The 23,019-nt window shown below is 46.0% G+C and overlaps 1 protein-coding gene across 1 annotated transcript in view; it reads right to left on the bottom strand.

Moving 5' to 3' along the window:
* The window catches only part of Rassf2 (Ras association domain family member 2), a 41,520-nt gene that overhangs the window by 3,506 nt on the left and 14,995 nt on the right, over positions 1-23,019 (bottom strand). The window contains exons 2-8 of the mRNA XM_042694757.1: positions 16,301-16,391; positions 13,247-13,322; positions 10,128-10,279; positions 6,215-6,300; positions 4,904-5,064; positions 3,677-3,778; positions 1,446-1,497 (exon numbers count right to left, since the gene is read on the bottom strand). Coding sequence (XP_042550691.1) covers positions 1,446-1,497; positions 3,677-3,778; positions 4,904-5,064; positions 6,215-6,300; positions 10,128-10,279; positions 13,247-13,322; positions 16,301-16,359 — 688 coding nt within the window. The 5' untranslated portion in view covers positions 16,360-16,391. The remainder of the gene's footprint in view (positions 1-1,445; positions 1,498-3,676; positions 3,779-4,903; positions 5,065-6,214; positions 6,301-10,127; positions 10,280-13,246; positions 13,323-16,300; positions 16,392-23,019) is intronic.

The following is a 23,019-nucleotide window of genomic DNA, read 5'->3' as shown; positions in this document are numbered from 1 at the left end:
GTTGAGAGGGATGGCTGAAACTCAGGGCTTTGTTCTCTCAAGGCTAGCATTCTACCACTTGATCCAAGCCTCCACTTCCTCCTTTTTTCTGATGAATTGGAGATAAGACTCACAGACTTTCCTGCTTGGGCTGACCTGAAACTGCCATCCTCAGATGTCAGCCTCCTGAGTAACTAGGATTCCAGGTGTGAGCCAGTGGTGCTTGACAGGAAACATTTGCTTTATGTTTGCTTTTTTATTTTATTATCTTTAATAAAAGATAATAATTGAATTGATACTAACTGAATAATTGAATTATTCAACACGTCTATTTATGAATACAATGTATCTTAAAAGCAATGTCACCCTTTTCATCGTTCTCCTCTATCTTTCCCAACCACACTCACCCCTTCAAGTTCCCTGGCTCCAGTTTCACATACATACATTGAATGTTATGACTGTATTCGCCCACCCTGCCTCTCAAGGAGACTGGTTTGTATATTTGTATGTAAGTATTGGGCAAAACAACCTCTCCCCTATCTCTCTCTCCCCAATACCACCATGCCTCAGACTCCTTGGGAGATGCTAATTAGGAAGTATAGGGTTTATCTTCCTCTTTGTGGTGTGTGTGTGTGTGTGTGTGTGTTTGTGTGTGTGTGTGCGCGCGCGCGCGTGCGCCCGTCAGTACTGGGGCTTGAACTCAGGACCTGGACACTGTCCTTGAGCTTTTGTGCTCAAGGCTAGCACTCTACTGCTTGAGCCACAACTCTGCTCCAGTTTTTTTTGTTGTTATTTTTTAAGGGGGTGCTTTTGTGCTTGATTGGAGATAAAGATTCCCTACCCAGGCTGGCTTCCAAACTTGATCCTTAGCTCTCAGCCTCCTGAGTAGCTAGGATTACAGGTATAAGGCACAGCACTAGAGGACATTGTCCAAAAAGAAATGTATTCTTTCCCTGACTGATGGAACTGTAAGCCCTCTGTATATCACCTTTATAATAACAATTTTTTAAACGTGGTGGGGGCTGGGGGAGCGGGGCGCTGGTGGCTCATGCCTGTAATCCTAGCTACTCAGAAGAGATTTGAGGGTCATGGTTCAAAGCCAGCATGGGCAGGAAATTTTTCTTGAGACTCACCTCCATTTAACAACAAGAAAAAAAAACTGTGGCTCAAACACTAGCCTTGAGCAAAAGAGTTCAGGAATAGTGTGCAGACCCTGAGTTCAAGTCCCATGACTGACAAGAAAAGAAAAGGAGAAGAAGAAAAAAGCCACTTTAAGTTGAGTTTACTTCCCATCTATGGCACTTCCCAGTGGCTTGTCCAGCAAGCTCACCACGTTTGGAAGCAAACAACATTTGGAAGGTTCTAAAACTCAGGCAACAGCTGGATGAGACTGAGGTATTTCTTTTTTCAACTTGCTATTTTAAGTTAAAGTTTTAAAGCACATTGTGTCCCTCCTCTCTACTCACCACCGCTGGTGTGGACCACATACAAAGCAAACTCCTCTGCAGAATTCTCAATCTGAATCAGGAACAGAAGAGACGGGTTAACCATCCTAGCGGCCAGCCTCTCTCCCCTCCTCAATATAGAAAGCCATAGCCTAGATTTCTCTGAGGGAGGACTTTTTGTTTACAGTGCTCACAGTGGCAGGGAGGCGGGGCCAGCAGATAACTTCACCAACAATAACAGGCAACACAGGCTGAGCATCCTTTATCTGACATTATTAGGACAAGAAGAGTCCCAGGTTTCAGAGTTATTTAGATTTTGCAATATGTGCATCAATTACACCAGCTGAGCATCCCTGATCCAAAATATCTGAAATCTGAAATGTTCTTAAGTTTGTAACTTGTACTCAGAAGGTTTGGGGTTTTAATTTTTTTATTTGTGTGTTTGTTTTGTTTTTTGTTTTGTCAGTGGTAGGGCTTGAACTTTGGGCCTAGGTGCTGTCCCTCCACTCTTCAGCTCAAGGCAAGCGCTCTACCACTTGAGCCACCGCGCCACTTCTGGTTTTCTGGTGGTTAACTGAAGAGTCTCACGGACTTTCCTGCCCGGGCTGGCTTTGAAATGTGGTCCTCAGATCTCAGCCTCCTGAGTAGCTAGGATTGACAGGTGTGAGCCACCAGTACCAGGCAAGGGATTTTGAATTTGAACTCAGGCCCTTGAACTCAGGTGCTCTGCCACCTGAGCTGGGTCCCTAGCCCTTTAAACCCAGAGCCTGGTGTTCTCAGCTACACTGGCTCCCATTAAAAATAAGAATATTGCCAGATGCTGGTGGCCATGCCTGTAATCCTAGTTACTTAGGGGGCTGAGATCTGAGGATTGCGGTTCAAAGCCAGCCCAGGCAGGAAAGTCTATGAGACTGTTATCTCCAATTAATCACCAGAAAAGTGGAAGTGGAACTGTGGCTCAAAGTGGTAGAGCACTTAGCTTGAGTGAAAAAACTCAAGAACAGTGCCCAGGCCTGTCCCACCACTCACAACAAAGAAAAACAGATTCTTAGTTCCTGCCCTAAACCTGCTAAGTTAGCAACTGGGAGGGAAAGGACAGAAAAACTGGGCTACCAGCCTTCAGGGGACTGGGCAGTCATACATCCATTAGGGACTGAGAAGCATCAGCCCTCAGGTACTTTACGAGCTACCATAGACTCCAGGTCTAACCTGGAGTCTAACCCCTGTGAAGCCTCAGCACACATATCCCCAGAACATGATTGGGGATCCTACTTTGAAGAGTGAGACTTAATTAGATGTGTAAGTAGACGTGCATGAGGCTTTCAAGGTCTGGTGACTCTGTTTCTATAATCCCTGAATAATTCTTTTGAAGACCAAGATTATTTTTTAAAATTCTGATTCTTTTCTCTTGAGATAGGGTTTTACAATATTTCCCAGACTAGTTTGGACTCATGGACTAAAGCAATCAAGCCTTAGCCTCCTGAGTAGCTGGAACTACAGGCATATGCAATTGTGCCCAGCTAGCAACTTTTTCTTGTACTAAGGTTTGAACTCAACTCAGGGACTCATGCTTGCTAAGCAAGTGCTGGACCACTGAACCACATCTCCAACCCTTTTTGTACTGGTTAATTTGTTTGGAGCCCGTATCTGGACAACAATCCTACTGTTTTAGGCTTCCAGCTGTCTCTGGGATGACAGGCACTGCAACCACAACTACCTCCCTCTGTTGAGATCCAGTCCTGTGTATGCTTAGGCTAGCTTAGACCCTTCATCTTCCTGATTCCAGATTCCTGAGAGGCTGATGTGACAGGTGTATGCCATGTTGCTCAGTAACTGTAGTATTTTTTTTTTTGTCAGTTGTGGGGTTTGAACTCAGGGCCTGGGCACTGTCCTTGAGCTTTTTCACTCAAGGCTAGTGCTCTATTACTTTGAGCCACAGCTCCACTTCCAGTTTTCTGGTGATTAATTGGAGATAAGAGTCTCATAGACTTTCCCGCCTGGGCTGGCTTTGAACATGATCTTCATATCTCAGCCCCCTAGTTACTTATGAGGATTACAGGCATGAGCCACTGGCACCTGGCAAGAATCTGCTTTTCTAAGAAGCTTGGGAAGGTCTACTGCTGGGAGACCTGGCCATGCATAGTAAGTCTAGAGAACCCAATCCCCTGTCCAGTACGTTCAAACCACACACTTCCATAGACCCCCACTTCCCACCGGGATGCCTCAGCCAGGCAGACAGCAGGGGAACTTGCCTTAAACTTATTGAGCAGCAGCTTCAGGACCTGCGGGGTAGTCATGGTGCTGTTGATGCGGACGTTGGTGACGGAGCCATAGGCTGGCGTGAACACTGAAGTCTGTCAATAGAGGGGGTGCTCAGGATAGGAGTGGGGGAACAAGGCGAGAGCACTAAAACCCAGGTAATACATAGCACACTGACAGCAGAGCGCAAAATGTGCTCCCTAGGAGCCCCCTGGCAACGTGGAGAACTTCTGCCTGTCTTCAAAGCATCTCTGGGGGCCGCCTAAGTCAGTCCCCCAAACCCTTCTGGGTGTGTGTGTGTGGTGGGGATCAGGTCAGGTCTGTTGAGGCAGGGTTGGGAGAGGGAATCCCACTTCTTCTCCAAGTAAAGTGCTCATAAAGCCACATCCCTGGAACTTGGGCCACAGGAGGCCTCTGACCATGCTTCACTGGCTTCTAACATGTAGGACTTGAACCAAGAAGCCAGAGGAAAGGAGGGGCCATCTAACTTGGGGTGGAGTGGAGTGGGCAGCGCACAGCTCTGATGCCAGACAGCTCTTAACTAGGGACAGTCAGAATAGACACTGATTCTGACTGCAGAAGACACGGGGTCAGAGAGAGACGGTACCATGCAGATTGACCTAGGTGGGACTGGATTGGGGCATTTATTGACCACATGTTTATGGGGTTTTCAAGGCTACTGCTGGGTGCTGATTTATACCCCCTTCTCCCCCCTCCCCACAAGTCATCCACTGCCTTGGGAGAGAAGGATCTTCCTGACTTGAGATCTCTGAAATTTTTTTTTTTTTTTTGGTCCGATCGTGGGGCCTGAACTCTGGGCCTGGGCGCTGTCCCTCAGCTCTTCAGCTCAAGGCTAGCACTCTACCACTTGAGCCACAATACCACTTCCAGCTTTTTTTTTTTCTGCTTATGTGGTGCTGAGGAATCGAACCCAGGGCCTCATGCATGCAAGGCAAGTACTCTACCACTGAGCCACCTTCCCAGCCCCTGACTTGAGATCTCTGATCCCTCAGAAAGCAAGAAGAACCTGTGGCCTGCCCACAGTCCAATCATTGAACAGCACATGGCTTATCAGGCTTATCAAGTGTCCCACCAGGGACCAGGAGACCCTGGTCGGAGATGACAGGATGCCCACCAAGGCATGTCACCTCACTTCCCCCTTTCCCCCCCCCCCCCCCCCCCCGGCTGACCCCTTCCCTTTCCTCTCCATCCCACTCTACCTTGTGGTTATAGAAGTGGCCATTGATGGAGAAGCGGTGGCGTCTAATTCGTCTCTGGTCACTGGGCGTCCTCACGTTGCCACGGCGACGCACTCCAACATCACTGCGCGTGCGCATCAGCTGCGGCGTGTCTTCCTGCACAGGCTTCAGGCCCCTGGAGTCTGGGGACGTAGTGAAGGTTTGGAAGAGTTAATACAGCTACAGTACGTAGAATAGTGCCTGGCAGAGGACCAGCATGACCTAAAGACGTTGGTAGAGCATGGAGGAGTTCGAGGAGATGAAGCTGAGTGAAATGAACTGGTCCTCCAAAAGACAAGGACTGTGAATCCACTCCTACGAGGGACTCAGAATCATTGCTGTTACCACTCAAGGCTGGTCCTCTATTACTTGAGTTACACCTATACACACACACACACACACATAATGTTGCAGTGGCTGAGGATTGAATCCAAGGCCTTGTGCAGGAGAGGCAGGTGCTCTATCACTAAACTACAACCCTTCATTTCAGTTTTATAAGATGAAATAAGTTTTGGAAATGGTTGTGATTGCACAATATTATGAATGTATTTAATGCCACTGAATTGTATACTTTGAAACAGGAAGGCTGAGATCTAAGGGCCACAGTTCAAAGATAGCCTGGGCAGAAAAGTCTGTGAAACTAGCTCCAGTTAACCACCAAAAATCTGGAACTGGAGGTGTGGCTCAAGTAGTAGAGCACCAACCTTCAGTGAAAAAGAAAAAGGTAACGAGTACTTTCCAGGCCCTGATTTTAAGCCCCAGTACTGGCATATACACAATGAAGTGGTAGCTTGTATAAAGAGGGAAAAAGAAGAAATTGCATCCAGCTCCAAAGGAAATGTGAGTGAGCATTGATCATATTTGCACAGACTGACTGGGGAGGGATGTGCTCTGCTGGCTTCTAGAGAGGAAAGTTCAACCGGTAGGTGGATGAGGTAAGAGTTTTTTAAATTTTTATTTCTAGCTGGTTGTGGGACTTTAACTCAGGGCTATTTCTGAGCTCTTTTTGCTCAACACAAGTGCACCACTTCTGGTTTTCTGGTAGTTAACTGGAGATAAGAATCTCCAGGCTGACTTTGAGCCATGATCTTAGCCTCCTGAGTAGCTAGGATGATAGGTGTGAGTCACCAACTGGAGGTAAGAGATTTTAATGGTCTCCTGTTAATACTTTCTCAATCCTGAAGCAAGAGAGTTTGAGGTATTTCTGAGCAAACCAAGTTTATAGCATATATTATAGCAGGTGTCTCCCAGTGACACCTACCCCGAGTCTCCTCTCCCTGTGCCCTCCTGTACCTGTGGGGCTTGGTGTCTGGTCGCTCTCAGGTGCATCCACCTCGGAGATCTGAATGTTGGGCATGGTGAGGGGCTTCAGAATGGTGCTGTGGGTAGAAAACAAGCAAAAGGAAACCTCGTTTAGTCTCTGCAAAGACATCCTTTCACTCCCCACTGCATCCTGCAAGAAGAAGCTTAGTTAGTGCCAGACCAGGTACCAGCACACATCAAGCCATGAAGGATGCAGGTAGACTATGCTGAGCACCTCAGGAGGTGGTCCCCACTCCCAGGCTGGGCGGAGAGCAGGGAATTGAGAAGAAAGATGTTCTTTCTTAGCATCTGGAGCTGTGCAAACATCCAGTTCGTAAGCCTTGCTAGGAGAACCCCTCAGGACTAAGCGTGTGTATTACCCACACGGAATCTGTAAGCATGTGTAGGGTTTGTGGCTTATTTGAAACTCCTGGTTAACAGCCATTTGTTTCTTGGAAGAGGATTCCAGTCTGGATTCATTTCTGTGAGAGGAATAAATCAGAAATTGCTTCTGGCATCTACAAGAAATGAAGGAAAATCGATTGGCCACTCTGAGGGTCAGGGAAACCTTGGAGCTGTTAAAACCTTGGAGCTGTTAACAGTATCCACAGTATTGCAAGGATGGAGTCCCTAGCCACATTGGAGAAAGGGCCACAGGAAGCAATGTGACTTAAGACCTGGCCAGGAAGGAGAATCACATTTGATTACAAAGGACTGGACTTTGTGAGAAAGGTTTGGGCTTCATGAGCCCAGGACAGGCCTTGTAATCCAGGGGTGATGCTTTTAAGGGAAGATAAAATTGAAAAATCTCAATTTCTGTGTGTTTGTGTGTATGTGTATGTGCGCACATGTGCGTGTATGCCAGTACTGGGGTTTGAACGCAGGGCCTGGGCACTGCCCCCTTAGCTTCCTTGTTTAAGTCTAGTGCTCTACAAGTTGAGTTACACTCCCACTTTGGGCATTTGGGTGGTTAATTGGACATAAGTCTCATAGATTTTTCTGCCTGCATTTTCAACTTTGAACTGCAATGCTCAGATTTCAGCCTCCTGTGTAGCTAGGGCGTGAGCCATTGGTGCCTACAAGAATATCTGTTGTACTGTAACTCTCTGCCTTAAGAACCCCAGAATGCATCCTCTCAGGATCTGTGATGATTTCTTAATACCCAAGGCAGCCATATTCCACTCTCTGGTCCAGTGCCCTCTGGCGTCGGCATCCTTCTGAACACAGTGATACAAGCACTCAGGTTTCTCTGGCATCCAGGATACATTCCTGAAAACTCCCGACTTATTTGTAGACTTCAAGAGCCAATCAAGACCAGCTTGATGGCACAGGCAAACGGGAATAAACAAGTGCTCAGATTGAAGGGCCCCTCAGCAGCCCAGCCCAAGGCCCCATGATCAAATGGAATTTTTAAAGTCCTCTCACTTAGGAAATAGAATGTAACGATGGAGTTTTCAGGTTCAAGCAGGGTTGGCCCATTGGAAATCAAGCATGGTGAAAATGCTTAAAGCTATAAAGTTAGGAGTTGGCCAAAAAAGGTTGCCCAATCAGATGGGCCAAGACTTTTCTCCATAAATTCTTTTTTATTGTTGTTGTTGGTTATGAGACTTGAACTCAGGGCCTGAGCTGTCCCCGAGCTCTTTTGCTCAAGGCTAGCACTATACCACTTTGAGCCACTGTGCCACTTCCAGTTTTTTGGTGATTCATTGGAGATCAGAGTCTCATGGACTGTCCATCTAGGCTGGCTTTGAAGCATAATCCTCACAAATCTCAGCCTCCTGAGTAGCTACAATTACAAGCATGAGACACCAGTGTCCAGTCCTTCATAAATTCTTTGCAAAGGAACCCAGATAAGCCCCAGGGTCACTCTCTCAAATGTAGGGAAAGATAGATTTGGCAACGGAATTTAACAAAATGTTCCATGTGGCCAACAGAAATGGCCTAACCCTTTTTTAAACTAAAGAACACATCACTGTGGTTTTGGCCAAGCAGGGGCCAGCACACTCCACCCAAGCTTGGGCCTGAATGCAGCCAACATCAGCAAGTTTTGAGAGGGAACAAAGCCAGTCACTTGATCCTAAAAATCCAAGTCCAGGATGGGTGTGGTAGCTCAAGCCTGTAATATTAGCTACTTAGGAGGTGAAGATCAGGGTAATGCTGTTCCAGGCTGGTCGACATAGAAAAGTTTGTGAGACTCCATCTCAACCAATGGCTGAGTGCAGTAGTGTGCACCTGTTTTCTCAGCTACGGGGAAGCACAGTGGCTGGGTGCAGTGGTGCACTTCAACCATCCCCAGTGACACAGGGAAGCACAAGTAGGAGGAACACAGTCCAGGTTGGCCCAGGCAGAAAACAAGATCCTACCTCCAAAATAAACAACCCAAAGAGAGGCGGGAAAGCCCAGCACCAGTGACTCACACCTATGGAATCCTAGCTACTCAGAAGGCTGAAATCTGAGAATCATGGTTTGAAGCCAACCCAAGCAGAAAATGTCTAATTAAATACCCAAAAGCTGCAAACGGAGCTGCAAGTGGCTTAAGTGGCAGAGCACTACCAGCTTTGAGCAAAAAAAGCTAAGGGAAAGAACCCAGGCCTTGAGTTCACACCCTAGTACTGGCACCAAAAATGAAGCAGGGACTAGAATCATGGCTCAAGTGGTAGAATACCTGCCTAGAAAGCAAACAGCCCTGAGTTTAATGCCTAGTGCAAGAAAAAGAAAAACAAGAAGAAACAAACAAAAACCCAAAGTCCCTAAAACACACACACACACACACACACACACACACACACACACACACACACAGAGCACACCTTATTAGGTGATGCATTTAGTTATTTGTTTTGTTACAGGAAAACAGACTGATGAGAAACCAAATGTCATTCAGAGAAGTAGGAGAATTTGGTTTTATTTATGCCAGCAAGCCTTCCTGTCAGGAGTACAATCCTCTTTTTTTTTTTTTTTTTTGGGTCCGGTCATGGGGCCTGAACTCTGGGCCTGGGCACTGTCCCTCAGCTCTTCAGCTCAAGGCTAGCGCTCTACCACTTGAGCCACAGCTCCACTTCCGGCTTTTTTTTTTCTGCTTACGTGGTGCTGAGGAATTGAACCCAGGGCCTCATGTATGCGAGGCAAGCTCTCTACCACTGAGCCACCTTCCCAGCCCTACAATCCTCTTATCAGGTGGAGCATGGATGTTTTGAGTTTTGGTTTATCCCAGGGGTGACAGTTTCTCAAAAACAACTTGTAAGCTGGTTCTGGCAAGATTACATTGAGTTAGTTCTGATCATGGCAGGGTTGAGCTAGTTCTGATGTAGCCATGAGATGGATTGAGGAGGAGCAGACAGAGTCTCCTCATGCCTCCCAGCGGGGATCAGAGGAGGGGACTTCCCAGACTGCAGGTGGAGAACAGCCCGTGGCTGACCTCTAAGGGGTGTCTCAGATGAAGAAATGTTCCTTTGACCTTAGAGATTCTCCCCAAGAGTGCCAGTGTCAGGTCAGAAGATTGAAGCTCTCTCAGTGTCCTATGGGGGCAGGCGTCCTAGGACATGTGGTCCTGGGGAGGGGTGAGAGAGGAGAGTCTGCAGGCTTGGCCTAGCAAGCCACTAGCAACACAACCAGAGACTGGAATTTTCCACAAGGGAGAACACACTATTGTCCTTGACAACCCTCCCCCTCAGCACCTCCCCTCCTCCCTCTCCTCTCCCTCCTCCCTCCATCCATAATTGTGCAGAAAGGTTGAGATCCAGTTACTCCATTGCTGGCCCCTTGCTCCTCATCACAAGGCAAAGCAGGTGGGCAAAGGAGCCAGGATCAAGCTGGCTGGAAGCCCATGGCATTTACCGCTTGAGAACATACAGAAGCCCCCAGGTACTTTGGTCCCCCCCTCATCCCACCTCTCCTGACTCACCCCTGAGCCCCAAGGTTGCAGCCAGAGTGCCAGGAGGAAGAGGATGGAGGGGGGCGGATGCGTTCGTTGTCATCCTGCATCTGTAGACGGATGGGACGGCGCAGCCCCCAGGAGATGTTCAGCAGCCCCTCCACAATGAACTCATCTTCTTCCTGCCATGAAGCAATCCATCTGATGAACCCAGAAAAGCCCTTGCCAAAGCCTGCTGGGTACAAAAGATGACATCCTCAGCCAGACACTGGTGGCTCACATTTGTAATCCTAGTACTCAGGAGGCTGAGATCTGAGGATCATGGTTTGAAACCAGCCAGAGCAAGACTCTTATCTCCAATAAACTACCAAAAAAAGGCAAAAGTGGAGCTGTGGCTCAAGTGGTAGAGCCCTAGCCTTGAGCAAAATTGCTCAGGGACAGTGCCCAAGCTCAAAGTTCAAACCCCAGGACAACACGTGTGCGTGTGCACGCACACACACACACACACACACACACACACACACACACACACACACACATACACACACAAAGATGACATCCTTCATGTGTTCAAGCTGAAAGTACAGGGATTGTAGGCACAGGATGTGAATGACATTCACATATGCCCTAGCCCCAAGGCATACTCTGCTAAAAAGTTCCCGGATACCCGGCACCGGTGGCTCATGCCTATAATCCTAGCTACTCAGGAGGTTAAGATCTGATGATCAGAGTTCGAAGCAAGCCCAGACAGTTAAGTCCATGACACTCCAGTTGCCAATTAACCACCAGAAAACTGGAAGTGATGCTGTGGCTCAAAGTGGTAGAGTTCTAGCTTTGAGCAAAAAAGCTCAGGGACAACATCCAGGCCTTGAGTTCAAGTCCCATGACTGACAAAAAAAAAGTTCCCTGACATGCAGAAGTTGACCTTAAAAGTCAACACAAAGGCAGCTATGAAGAATTTGGGAGTGTAGCTCAGTTAGTGGTAGTACACTTATCCCCCATGAACAGAGCTGTGGGTTTGATCCCCGGCACCACAAAACAAGATGGTTGCTGTAAAATTCAAGCATGCATGTACAATTTGTCAAGTCTTTCTTGTTGTTTTTATACTGAGTACTTTAAAAAAAAAAAAAAAGTCAGAAGATAGCTGGGCAAGGGGGCTCATACCTATAACCCTAGGTACTCTAGGGAGGTGGAGATCTGGAGGATTGTGATTGGAGGCCAGCCCAGGCCAAAAAACCTGACTCCCATCTCAACTAATAAAAGAAATTGAGTATTGGACACCCACTGTCATCCCAGCTATATGGAAAGCATAAATAAGAGAAGCTTAAATTAGATGATCATAACCTATGCCAGCACTGGGCAAAAGGGCTTTCAGACCTTATCTGAAAAAAAAACTGAAACAAAAGAAAAGACTGGAGTATGGTTCAAATGGTAGAGCTCTTGCCTAAAATGTACAAGGCCCTGACAGGACCCCAGTTCTGTCAAAATAATAATGATAATAATAACAATCCAGAATACCTTACTAGCCATACTAATCGAATCAGGAATTGGATCTTTGCATTAGCTACTTACCCCTCCCTTGCTCTGGAAAATAATATGTCATTAGCTATACTGGGTGAAGGGAATTTAAAGCAATATTTCAAGTTTATTTGCAGAACAAACACCACCTCCTCCAACAGATGAACTGTTGCCTTAAAAGGATGTCAAGTGGTTATGATCTGGGAAAGGCAGTGTTAATCAAATTTCTTAGCAGAACTTCCCAGCGCCTGTAAGAAGGTGATATGCTATATTATGACTCCAAGAGGAGCCTAAATCCTGAGGGATTCGCAGATTTGTACTCAAAGGTTGTTGACTAAACAAGAAGAGAAATGTGAAGCTCGCCTCGGGACATGGCTACGTCCTAGCGCAGAGATGTGGATGGCGCTTCTGGCCCTTCCACAGTAGAGCACTCTCACAAGTGACTCCACAGGACCTACTCAGGAGAGCTATTTTATGGATCACAGTCTTGTTCCTTCCCAATCACTAATGATTACAAGTTTTGAGGACAATGTCTAAAAGGGCCAGCTTTCTTTCTTCCAGATCTCTGGACCCATGTTTATGGACAGGCATCAGAGGTATGAGACTTGGCCATAGTCACCACTTTAGGACAAGCCTCCCTCCTCCCCCAGCCCTGGGGTAAAATGATATCTTCCCCATGAGCAACCAACCTGGACCAAAGGCATATCCCTGGGAGCAGGGAGCAAAAGGAGGTGGAAGAATGGAAGGGCATTTGGGGATTCTGGGGAAAAGGCTTTGTGAAAGCACAGACGATTTATACAGCCCTTCCAGAGGCCAGGCCTGGCATCAGTACACATTGTGTGATTGCAGGGTAGACTTAACCCACAAGAAGACTTGGCCTAAGTGGAAAGCTTACATTTTGAGGTACACAGCCTACCCCACAGCATCCCCTCTACCATCTTCAAACAGTCTGCCTTTGCAGCTGAAATTCCACCACCATCTGCTATCTCTTCCTGTGGATTCAATTGCCACGGAAAATTGATAACCTGAAAATGTGTTTGAGAGGGGTTATTCCACAGGCCTTCTTATCAGTCAAGAACACTTGAGTATAAATTACTCCACCACTATCTATCTGATCCACTGGCTCTCCAGAAACAGATACAGGAAGGATAAGCTCAGTGTCAGGACAGGGACAGGGAAAGCCAGAAGGACAGCAGGGAGCATTTTGACAAAAAGCAGTCAGGGCCAGAGTTAGGGAGAAAAGCTTCACGTTATCCCAGAGTTTGTGTAAGGCAGTCACTACAGTGACAAAACTTAGGTCCAGATGAGTACAAAACAGTCACTGCCCAACTAGAGGACAGCTGCTTGGGCATCGAGAGAGTCCCTTCATGGACAACATCTTCTCCCCCTGGACATGCCCCTGTGAGGCTCTGCTGCCTAGTTACACTCCCACAGCAGAGAACAGAAATTCATCTTCTCCAGAACGAAACCGGGCCCACACCCAGGGACTCCCACTGGAGTCTTAAGTGAGGCTGTTTGCTATAGCAAAAAGAGTCAGGGACTGTGGGAACCTAAGACACAAGGACTAGAAGGCTCCTGCCCTCTAGGGACAGCCCAGTCTACTCTGGGGGGGGGGGGGGTGGTCACAGCACCTCTCGGTGTCGGAGCTGCAGGTTCTGGCCTTCGTAGTACAAGTTGTAGGTCTTCAGATGCAGGAGAAGTTCATTCCTGTCAGAAAGAAGACAACATTCTCAATGGAGGTCATACAGCTCCCCATTTCTCACTGCCAGCCTGCCCTTGGGCAGGTGTATCCATCCAGGTGTGTGCACATACAAAGTTCCATCAAAACCATCTCATCACCATCTTCCCCCACCAGCTGGGTACCAGTAGCTCACGCCTGTAATCCTTGCTACTCAGGAAAAGTTGCTCTAAGGATCACAGTGCAAAGCCAGCTCCAGCGGAAACGTTTGTGAGAGTCTTTATCTCTTAACTGTCAAAATGTCAGAGTGGAGCTGTGGCTCAATTGGTAGAGGGCCAGTCTTGAATGGAAAAAGCTAAGGGACAGTGCCCAGGCCCTTAAGTTCAAGTCCCAGGACTGGCAGATGGGGAGGGGGGAGGGAGAGGGGAGAGAGGAAGAGAGAGAGAGGAGGGGAAGGAGAGGAAGAGGAAGAGGGAGAAAGAGGAGAGGCGGAAGACAGCTCAAACTGGAGAGTACTTGCCTAGCAAGCACAAGACCCTGAGTTCAATCCCTAGTACTGTTAAAAAAAAAAAAGCTAGACAGCAAAGAGAACATATTGTACCATACTTTTTTTTTTTTTTTTTGCCAGTCCTGGGGCTTGAACTCAGGTTCTGGGCACTGCCCTGAGCTTCTTTTGCTCAAGGCTAGCACTCTACCTCTTTGAGCCACAGCACCACTTCTGGCCTTTTCTGTGTATGTGTTACTGAGGAATCAAACCCAGAGCTTCATGCATGCTAGACAAGCACTCTACCACTAAGCCACATTCCCAGCCTGAAGAGAATATATTGTACAATGCCTTTTGTATAAACTTTGCAACAGGCACAAGGATTCAGAAAATGAGTCATCTAAGGAAAAGTGAGCAGGAGAGGGCTTGGGCCCTGGCACTGTACTATTCTTGATAGAGGGGCTTTCCAAGTATCTAAAAGTGCATGCGGCTGTACTTCTTGGGGAGGTGCAGGAACTTGAAGATGCTGCCAGCCGTGTGCTTTCACTGGGTCCCAGGTAGGGGGTGACAGAGTTCAGTCCTTCAAACCACATAAGAAGTCAAAAAAATCCACTGGAATTTCCCAGAAACACAGGACAAGCTAAACCTACATGAAGGCATCAACTGTACACAGCTGGAATGAATTAGCAAAGAATGTGACTGCAAATGACTTAAAACTGAAGATGAACATGCTGCAGAAACCAGGATGTGAAAGTCCTGGCTGGTGGAGTCCCTGGGGAAGGACAAAAGGATGAGAATGTTCTGAATCTCATACAGCCCCCATCTGTATCTGCAGGTGTGTCTACAAACAATTTATAGTCTCAGATAAACTAAACATAAGGGGTTTTGTTTTGGTTTGTGGGGGTTTTGTTGTTGTTGTTTACTTGTGTTTTGTGGTTGTTTAAGATGGGGAACAGCCAATATGTAAAATTCTTGTGCTGGGCATAAAAATATATTCTCAAACTTACAATGGAAAAAACGTTGACGGGGGAATGGAGGGGGATGTAGCTCACAGGTAGGGTGCTTGCCTGTGAAGCCCTGGCTCTCTAATATGGCAGGCAGGAGGAATCAATTCTGGCTCAATTCTGTCACATTAGCAAAAAAAATAAAGCAAAACTCCGAGTGGAGGCATGAATGCACAGAAAGCAACGAACCTCTTCCTTCCATTCAGAAGGCATCTATGCCCAGTTTTTTTATTTTTATTTTTACTTTTTTTTTGTTGTTGTTGGGCATAGGGCTTGAACTCTGGGCTTGGACACTGTCCCTGAGCTCTTCAGCTCAAGGCAAGTGCTCTACCACTTGAGCCACAGCACCACTACCGGTTTTCTGGTGGTTTACTGGAAATAAGAGTCTCACCGACTTTGCTGCCTGGGTTGGCTTTGAACCATGGTGATCCTCAGATCTCAGCTTCCTGAGTAGCTAGGATTTACAGGCATGTGAGCTATCAGCACCCAGCTCTATGCCCAATTTTAGCAAGAACCAGCCCCAGGAAACACTACTGCAGCAAGACACACACCCTTCCCCATTACATAGTAATCAGTGTTTTAATCCATTCAGGCTGTTGGCATGGGGGGAGGGACAAAAGCAAACACCACCATAGACTGAAGAGTTTATAAACAACCAGAATTCACTTTCCACAATTCTTGAGTCTGGGAAGTACAAGGTCAAGGTGCTTCATTCAGACTTGGTATCTGATGAGGGCCAATTCCTCACAGATAACACCTTCTCCCTGCATCCCTCAAGCAGCTCCCTCAGGCCTCGTTGCAAAGGGCACTAACCTCACTGGCAAGGACTCCTTCCCCATGATCTAATCACTCCTCTAAGGCCCACTCTCTTAAGACCATCACCTTGAGAGTTCGATTTCAACATATGAATATTGAGGGGAGGTGGACATTCAGGTCATAGCAAGTAGCCATCGGCTAATTCCTCTTTAGGGAAACTTTCCAAGATTCACCTCTAGTTAAGCCCCTAAAAGGTACTGTTGTCTTGCTTCTCTTCGCTTCCCTTTGCTAGGCTTAGGGGCATGCTTTTATCTACAGCTGCAGCCTGGCTGCAAGTTCAGCTATTTTGATCCTTCTCACATCCTCTCTGATGCATGAGGGCCACTCCTCTTCCAATGGTTCCCATTTATAAAGTTCTACCATGAGTCTAGCGCTGAGGACACAACACTACAGCAGGAAAAAACAACAGCAACAAACCCCTACACCCCTCCCCCCAAAAAAGCCCTATGCCAAGCTAGGCACTGGTGGCTTATGTCTATAGTCCTAGGTACTCAGGAAGTTGAGATGTGAGGATCATGGTGCAAAGCCAGCTTGGACAGAAAAGTCCATGAGAATCTTATCTCCAATTAACCACCAAAGAGCTGGAAGTGGAGGTGTAGTTCAAATGGTACAGCAGTACTAATCTTGAGCAAAAATGCTAAGGGATAGCACCCAGGCCCTGAAATCAAGCCCCAATGCCAGCCCACACCCAAAAAAATCTTACTTGGAAATATATTTGTCTTGTCCACATGGGACTAGCGAAGTTTGGGGGCTGTAGTCCATCCTCTTTTTCTCTTTTCCTCAGCAGGAAAGGCCTATAATTGAAAGAAGAAGACTGATCAGGCAGGTTGTGTCTCTGGAAACTTGGAAGGATTTGGACAGCAGGTGGCAAGGGGAGAAAGAAGACAAAAACTCAGTTACATGGCTCCTATTCCTCAAGACCCACAGCTTGGGCTGCCCAATGTTGGGCCAGGGCTAGTGAGATGCCATACTCCTGGTTGCTGCCTCTGCTAACTGCAGGCTTTTAGAAGAAAAAAAATGCTGCCAAGAAAAATGCCAATCCTTGGATATTCCAAGAACAAATGTCTAAGTCCCAGAGGATGCCAACACCCAAGTTGGTCCTAAGAGCAATCTGTGAGCCTCCTTCCTAAGGAACCTTCACAGGACAAAACAGAAACTCTGTTGACAAGAACAGCATGACTTTTCTAGGGATGGGAAACCACCTAGAACACCCACATTGAGCTGTGTGTAAGCCACAGCTAACGATCTACAATCAGCATCAAAATGGAACACCTTAGCCCAGCACTAGTGGCTCATGCCTGTAATCTTAGCTATTCAGGAGGTTGAGATCTGAGGATCATGGTTCAAAGCCAGCCTCGGCAGGAAAGCTTGTGATACTCTTATCTACAATTAATCACCAGAAAGCCAGAAATGGAACTGTGGCTCAAGTGGTAAAGTGCTACCCTTGATCACAAAAGCTCAGGGACATTGCCCAAGTCCTGAGTTCAAGCCCCAGGACCAGCACAGGAAAAAAAAAGAGGCGGGGGACACTGTGAAAGGCAATTTCATTATTTAGGGAAATAACTGCATTCTGAAAAAATGCAGATAAGCTGTGAATCTTATTTAAATATATGTAAAAGTAAAAGATGCACATACACATATTCATGTATATGAACATACATATTCAGATACCTAAATGTGTCTAGGGGTCTTTATCTTGGCACTGTTGACATCTGGGGTGTATTTCTCTTGGTAGTAAGACCTGTCCTGGGCATTGGAAAATGTTTAACAGCTTCTCTGGCCTCTACCCATTAGATGCCAGTACTATCACCCTGGTCAAAACAACCAAAAACAACTTCAGCTGGTACTAAATATCCCTTCCAGTTGGGAACCACTGGCACTTATTTAGATAAAGATCAATGAATAAAAACTGGTTTTATCTGAGTAATAATATCAGTGGATTTTTTTTCATTTTGTTAAGAGAATTTTCAAACATAAAAATAAAGAATCATGCTAGACCCCAGTGGCTCACACCTGTAATCCTAGCTATTCAGTAGGTTGAGATCTGAGGATCCAGGTTCAAAGCCAGCCAGGGCAAAGAATACATGAGATTTCTTATCTCCAATTAATCAGGAAAAAGCCATAATTGGAGGTGTGGATCAAGTAGTAAAAAGCTAAGTAACAGTGTGTCCAGGCCTTGGAACCAAAAAGGGATAGATGATAGATAGATAGACAAAAAAGAGGAGATGGAAAATGAAACATAATAAGACAATGAATAGCCTTGAAATCATTACTATTTTATCCTTAATATTTTATTTTATTTTATTATTTTTTTGGGGGGGGTCTGGTCGTGGGGCCTGAACTCTGGGCCTGAGCGCTGTCCCTCAGCTCTTCCGCTCAAGGCTAGCACTCTACCACTTGAGCCACAGCGCCACTTCTGGCTTTTTTCTTATATGGTGCTGAGGAATCAAACCCAGGGCCTCGAGCATGCAAAGCAAGTGCTCTACCACTGAGCCACCTTCCCAGCCCCATATCCTTAATATTTTAATATCGTATTCTATCACATGTCCATCTATCCATCCATTCTTTTTGTCAGCGACAGTCCATGTTGTTTGAAATGCATTTCAAACTAAATAGCACACATAAGGTACTTCCCCTAAACACTTCAACATGGATATCATTGCAATGAGCGTAACATGTGTCTCTGGAAACAGAAGGAACCTGCCCTCTCTGACACCTTGATTTTAGCCCCATGAGAACCACATTAGACCTCTAACCTGCAGAACTGTAAGACAATAAACCCATGTTGTTTTAAGCCCCTGAGTTTTGGTGATTTGTTATGACAACCACAGGAAACAATACAGAGGCCTCCGAAGGGAGGAGTGGCCAGGGGAGGGGGCAGAGAGCTGAGTTCCACTCAGAAAATTCATAGCCCATTTGTATACCCAAAAGTGGGACTCTTAAGAACACAGAGGGCTTCTCTGAAGTTTCAATAAATAATGTATTATTATGCAGCACACAGGAAGAACTCCTAATCTGGACTTGAATGGGGGTGGGGGGAATCCTAGAGTCTTCCAACTAAGAGTCAAGAGATGAGGAGACACTAGCTAAAGTGAGGGGTAATGTGTTCAAGCACAAGAAACACACACTCCAACTTGTGCAGGATGGGGAGCTGTGTGCAAGCCTATGAAGTCAAGATCTGATGAGGTCACCAGGGAGAGAATAGAGAGGACTAAGTCAGGGCTCTGAAGAGCCCAGTTAGTCGAGGAAGAGGAGACTCTGTAGGAGGAGGGAAAAGAAGAGGTACAGCATTGTTCTATTATCTCTGGAAGCTCAGAATACTTGGAGGAAACTACAGTCAATGGAGCCAGGAGCTGGTGGTGGGAGCTGGAGGAAGGGAAGCCTGGAGCCTGATTTAAACCACATGAAGTTCATGGGAGCTCTGCCAGACAATTCCACAGCCTGGTTTCAGTTGGGATGAGATGAATACTGATGAATATGTCTGGCCAATGATACTCTCCTCATTCTAAATACAAGAATCTGTCTTCAGCTAGTAAGAGGGTTATTCTAATCCTTTTGTTGTTGTTGTTATGTCTCCTCTTTCTTGTTCTTGCTTCTTCTTTTGTAAACTCTTTATTTTTACTTTTTTTTTTGTTGGTCATGGAGCTTGAACTCTGGGCCTGGGCGTTGTCCCGCAGCTCTTCAGCTCAAGGCTAGCGCTCTACTACTTTAGTCACTGCGCTACTGCCTGTTTTCTGAGTTTCATGACTTTCCTGCCCAGGCTGGCTTTGAACTGCAATCCTCAGATCTCAGCCTCCTGAGTAGCTAGGATTACAGGTATGAGCCACCAGTGCCGGGCTTCTTTTGTAAACTCTTACTTCCTTTGTCTAGGCCTGTCCATCCATCCACCCACCCACACATGCATCCACCCACACATCCATCCATTCACCCATACATTCCTCCATTTATCCACCCACCCTTCCAAACATCCAAACATCCATCCATCCATCCACCCACACATCTGTCCATCTATCCTAAGCTATCTTTCCAAGTCTCATACCATTTTCCCTTATATTCTCCATCCCTTCTTTTCCCAGAATGCTCCATCTGATCTTCTAATTCACTGGCTGAATTTCTTACAGGACTCTCTCTTTGTTCATTGCCTCCATCATAACCTATAATTTTGTAATTTTGCTTTACATCTGAAAGCAATCTGCTCTGCTCTGAAGATAATACCCTTTTGATATCATATCCTCTTAAATGTACTGAGACAACCAATTAGAGAATGTAAGCCATCTCTATAGTTATTAAATCTAGTTGTTACTAGAGGAAAGAATAGACAAATCAATGAAACAATATAGCCTACAGAAATAGACCCAAATATATCTGGGAACATAGAATGTGAGCCATATTTCTAAATAGCAGGGGAAAGATTAACCAAATAAATGTCACTAGAAAATGGACAGGCCTTTGGAAAGGGGAAGATAGGGAAGCAAAATCTCTCTACTCCTTCCAGCAAAATAAATAATGCACGTATCAATATTATAAATGTTGAGCTGGGTGCTGGTGGCTCATGTCTGTAATCCTAGCTACTCAGGAGGCTGAGATCTGAGAATTGCAGTTCAAAGTCAGCCTGGGCACGAAAATCCGTGAGACATTTATCTCCAATTAACCACCAGACACCAGAAGTGAAGCTAGCCTTAAGCGAAAAAGCTTAGGGACAGTGCCCAGGCCCTGAGTTCAAGCCCTAGAATCTGCACAATAAATTAAATGAATAAATGAATGAGGAAGAACATCCTTTTGATGAACAAAGGATATGTTCACAGAAAAATATTACTTCTAATTATTAATAAATCTGTGAAAATATGCTCTACTTCCATGATTGTATTGAATGTGTATATGTATATGTTTGTGTGTATGTGTGTGTGCCCATCCTGGGACTTGAACTCAGGGCCTGGTCACTGTCCCTGAGATTTTGTGCTCAAGGTTATAGCTCTACCACTTGAGCCATGGTTCCATTTCCAATTTTTTGATGGTTAATTGGAGATATGAGTCTCATGGACTTTCCTGCCTGGGCTGGCTTCAAAGCATGACCCTCAGATCTCAACCTCCTGAGTGGCTAGGAGTACAGCTGTGAGCCATTGATGCCCAGCCCATGATCATTTTTTATTTACTATATTGGTACAAAGCAAGTAGTCCTACTGGGAGTTCAAGTGGTAAGGCACCAGCCTAGCAAACTTAAAGCTCTGAGTTCAAATCCGAGTACTGACAAAGTGGTCTGATGGTCCCAAATGTGGAAATTCTCCACAGCCCTACAACCCTCTAGCTATTGTGTGATCTTACTAAGGTCATAGCAATAAATCCAGCCTACAAGTCCATGTTGCCCTATCAGGTTGTCTTGGCTTGACTTTTCCCCATATACCTCTTTTCTTACTTTTGTATTTTCTTAGAAGGGGAATATTAGGAAATTATTTAAATGTATCTGCCATGTTGTTGGATTGAAATGAGAAGTAAATGAATCTAGGACTCAACCCCTCTGTCTCAAGGACATCTGTATCTCTTCATGAACTTTCCAACCACCACTACCACCACCACCACAAATCTCTGTCTACTCTCAGCCAGCTGAAAAGAAAAAAAAAAAAAAACAGCTAAATTTACATACAGTATAAGGCAAACAGCAGCAGTGGTAACAAAGGGCCGGAAATTTAGAGTTATATCCTAAACAAAGTATTGTTCCTCACACAAGGAAGGGTCAGAGGAAGATGGCTTATGGGGTTGGAATGTGGATTCAATTGGAGATTTCCTCTAAGGGTGGCTGCCAACATCTGTGGCCTTGGAGAGAGGGCTTCACTCAGCCAGCTGCTAATAGCCCTTCTGCGCTCCCTGTGATTATCTAGAACCGATGAAGCCCTTCTGTGCTCCAAACTGCTTGTAAGAATTATTTACAAGCATCGTGTCCCACAGTGTGATGGGAAAGAATGGGAGGAGAGGGAACACATCAACCAGCACTCAGGCATAGGATTGAAATACCTCGTCTATCTTAGGTTCATAAAGGAGAGAGCAAAGCTGGCCACTGGTGGCTCACACCTATAATCCTAGCTATTCAGAAGGCTGAGAATTGAGGATTGTGGTACAAAGCCAGCCTGGGCAGGAAAGTCCGTGAGACTTGGTGCTATGACTCAAGTGGTAGAGCACTAGCCTTGAGCTGAAGAGCTCAGGGACAGTGCCCAGGCCCAGAGTTCAAGTCCCACAACAGAAAGCAAGCAAGGAGGAAGGAAGGAAGGAAGGAAGGAAGGAAGGAAGGAAGGAAGGAAGGAAGGAAGGAAGGAAGGAAGGAAGGAAGGAAGGAAGGAAGGAAGGAAGGAAGGAAGGAAGGAAGGAGAGAGCAAAGAAAGGAACAAGAAAGGCATCAGATTTTATGCATATATATCTTTTTGGTAATATTGGAGATGGAACTCAAGGCCTTGTATTTTTCTCAGCAGATGCCTTACCACTTCAACCACATCCCCATCCCTGTTTACATTTTTCTAATAAAGTCTCACATATATGCCCAGGCTGCTGGCCTGGACTTTTTTTTTTAGGGGGGGGGGTCCAGTCGTGGGGCCTGAACTCTGGGCCTGGGCGCTGTCCCTCAGCTCTTCAGCTCAAGGCTAGCGCTCTACCACTTGAGCCACAGTGCCATTTCCGGCTTTTTTCTTTTTGCTTATGTGGTGCTGAGGAATCGAACCCAGGGCCTCATGCATGCAAGGCAAACGCTCTACCACTGAGCCACCTTCCCAGCCCCTGGCCTGGACTTTTATCTACCTATTTACACATCTCATGGAACTAAGATGACAGGCTCATACCACTGTGTCCAGCTATTGATTAAGATGGGTCCCATGTTTTGTAGCCACACTGGCCTCTCTCAAACTTCAATTCTCTCAATCTCTGCTTCCTGAGTAGTGAGGATTACAGGTATCAAGCTACAGATAAATGATTAATATAAAGCTGATATTTGAGAGTCTAAAACATTTAAATCTACTGAACTCCCTCTTATGAACGGGATTGTTTATTGCCTCAGGAATTCTAAACCAGTACATGTTTTTAGGAAAAATTCCTTTAGCATATGAAGTATATTGAATTGCAGTGTATATTAACCAAAAAAAGGTCTACTAAAAAAACAAGCTAACAAACCCACACCTTGGAAGATGTAAATATTGTTGGACGTCACTAGATGGGACATTAGTCTCTCAGGTTCTATTCACATAATTCCTCACTGGGGCCTCAAACCAGTCAGTTTTCCCTTCTGACACCAGTTTCATGCTTTGACAGAGTGTTCTGGGTTTGGCGATATCATCCAGTTTGCCAGTGGGACCTAGCTTGTCCTGTGTGGAGATCCATTGGAGAGAAGAGTCTAACAAACTTTTCAGCCCCAGCTGGCTTTGACCTCAATCCCCAAATCTC

Source organism: Dipodomys spectabilis, unplaced genomic scaffold (assembly GCF_019054845.1).
Source record: "Dipodomys spectabilis isolate Male_0828 unplaced genomic scaffold, ASM1905484v1 ptg000175l, whole genome shotgun sequence".
Taxonomy (NCBI): domain Eukaryota; kingdom Metazoa; phylum Chordata; class Mammalia; order Rodentia; family Heteromyidae; genus Dipodomys; species Dipodomys spectabilis.
This window is presented reverse-complemented; position numbering and strand designations above follow the sequence as displayed.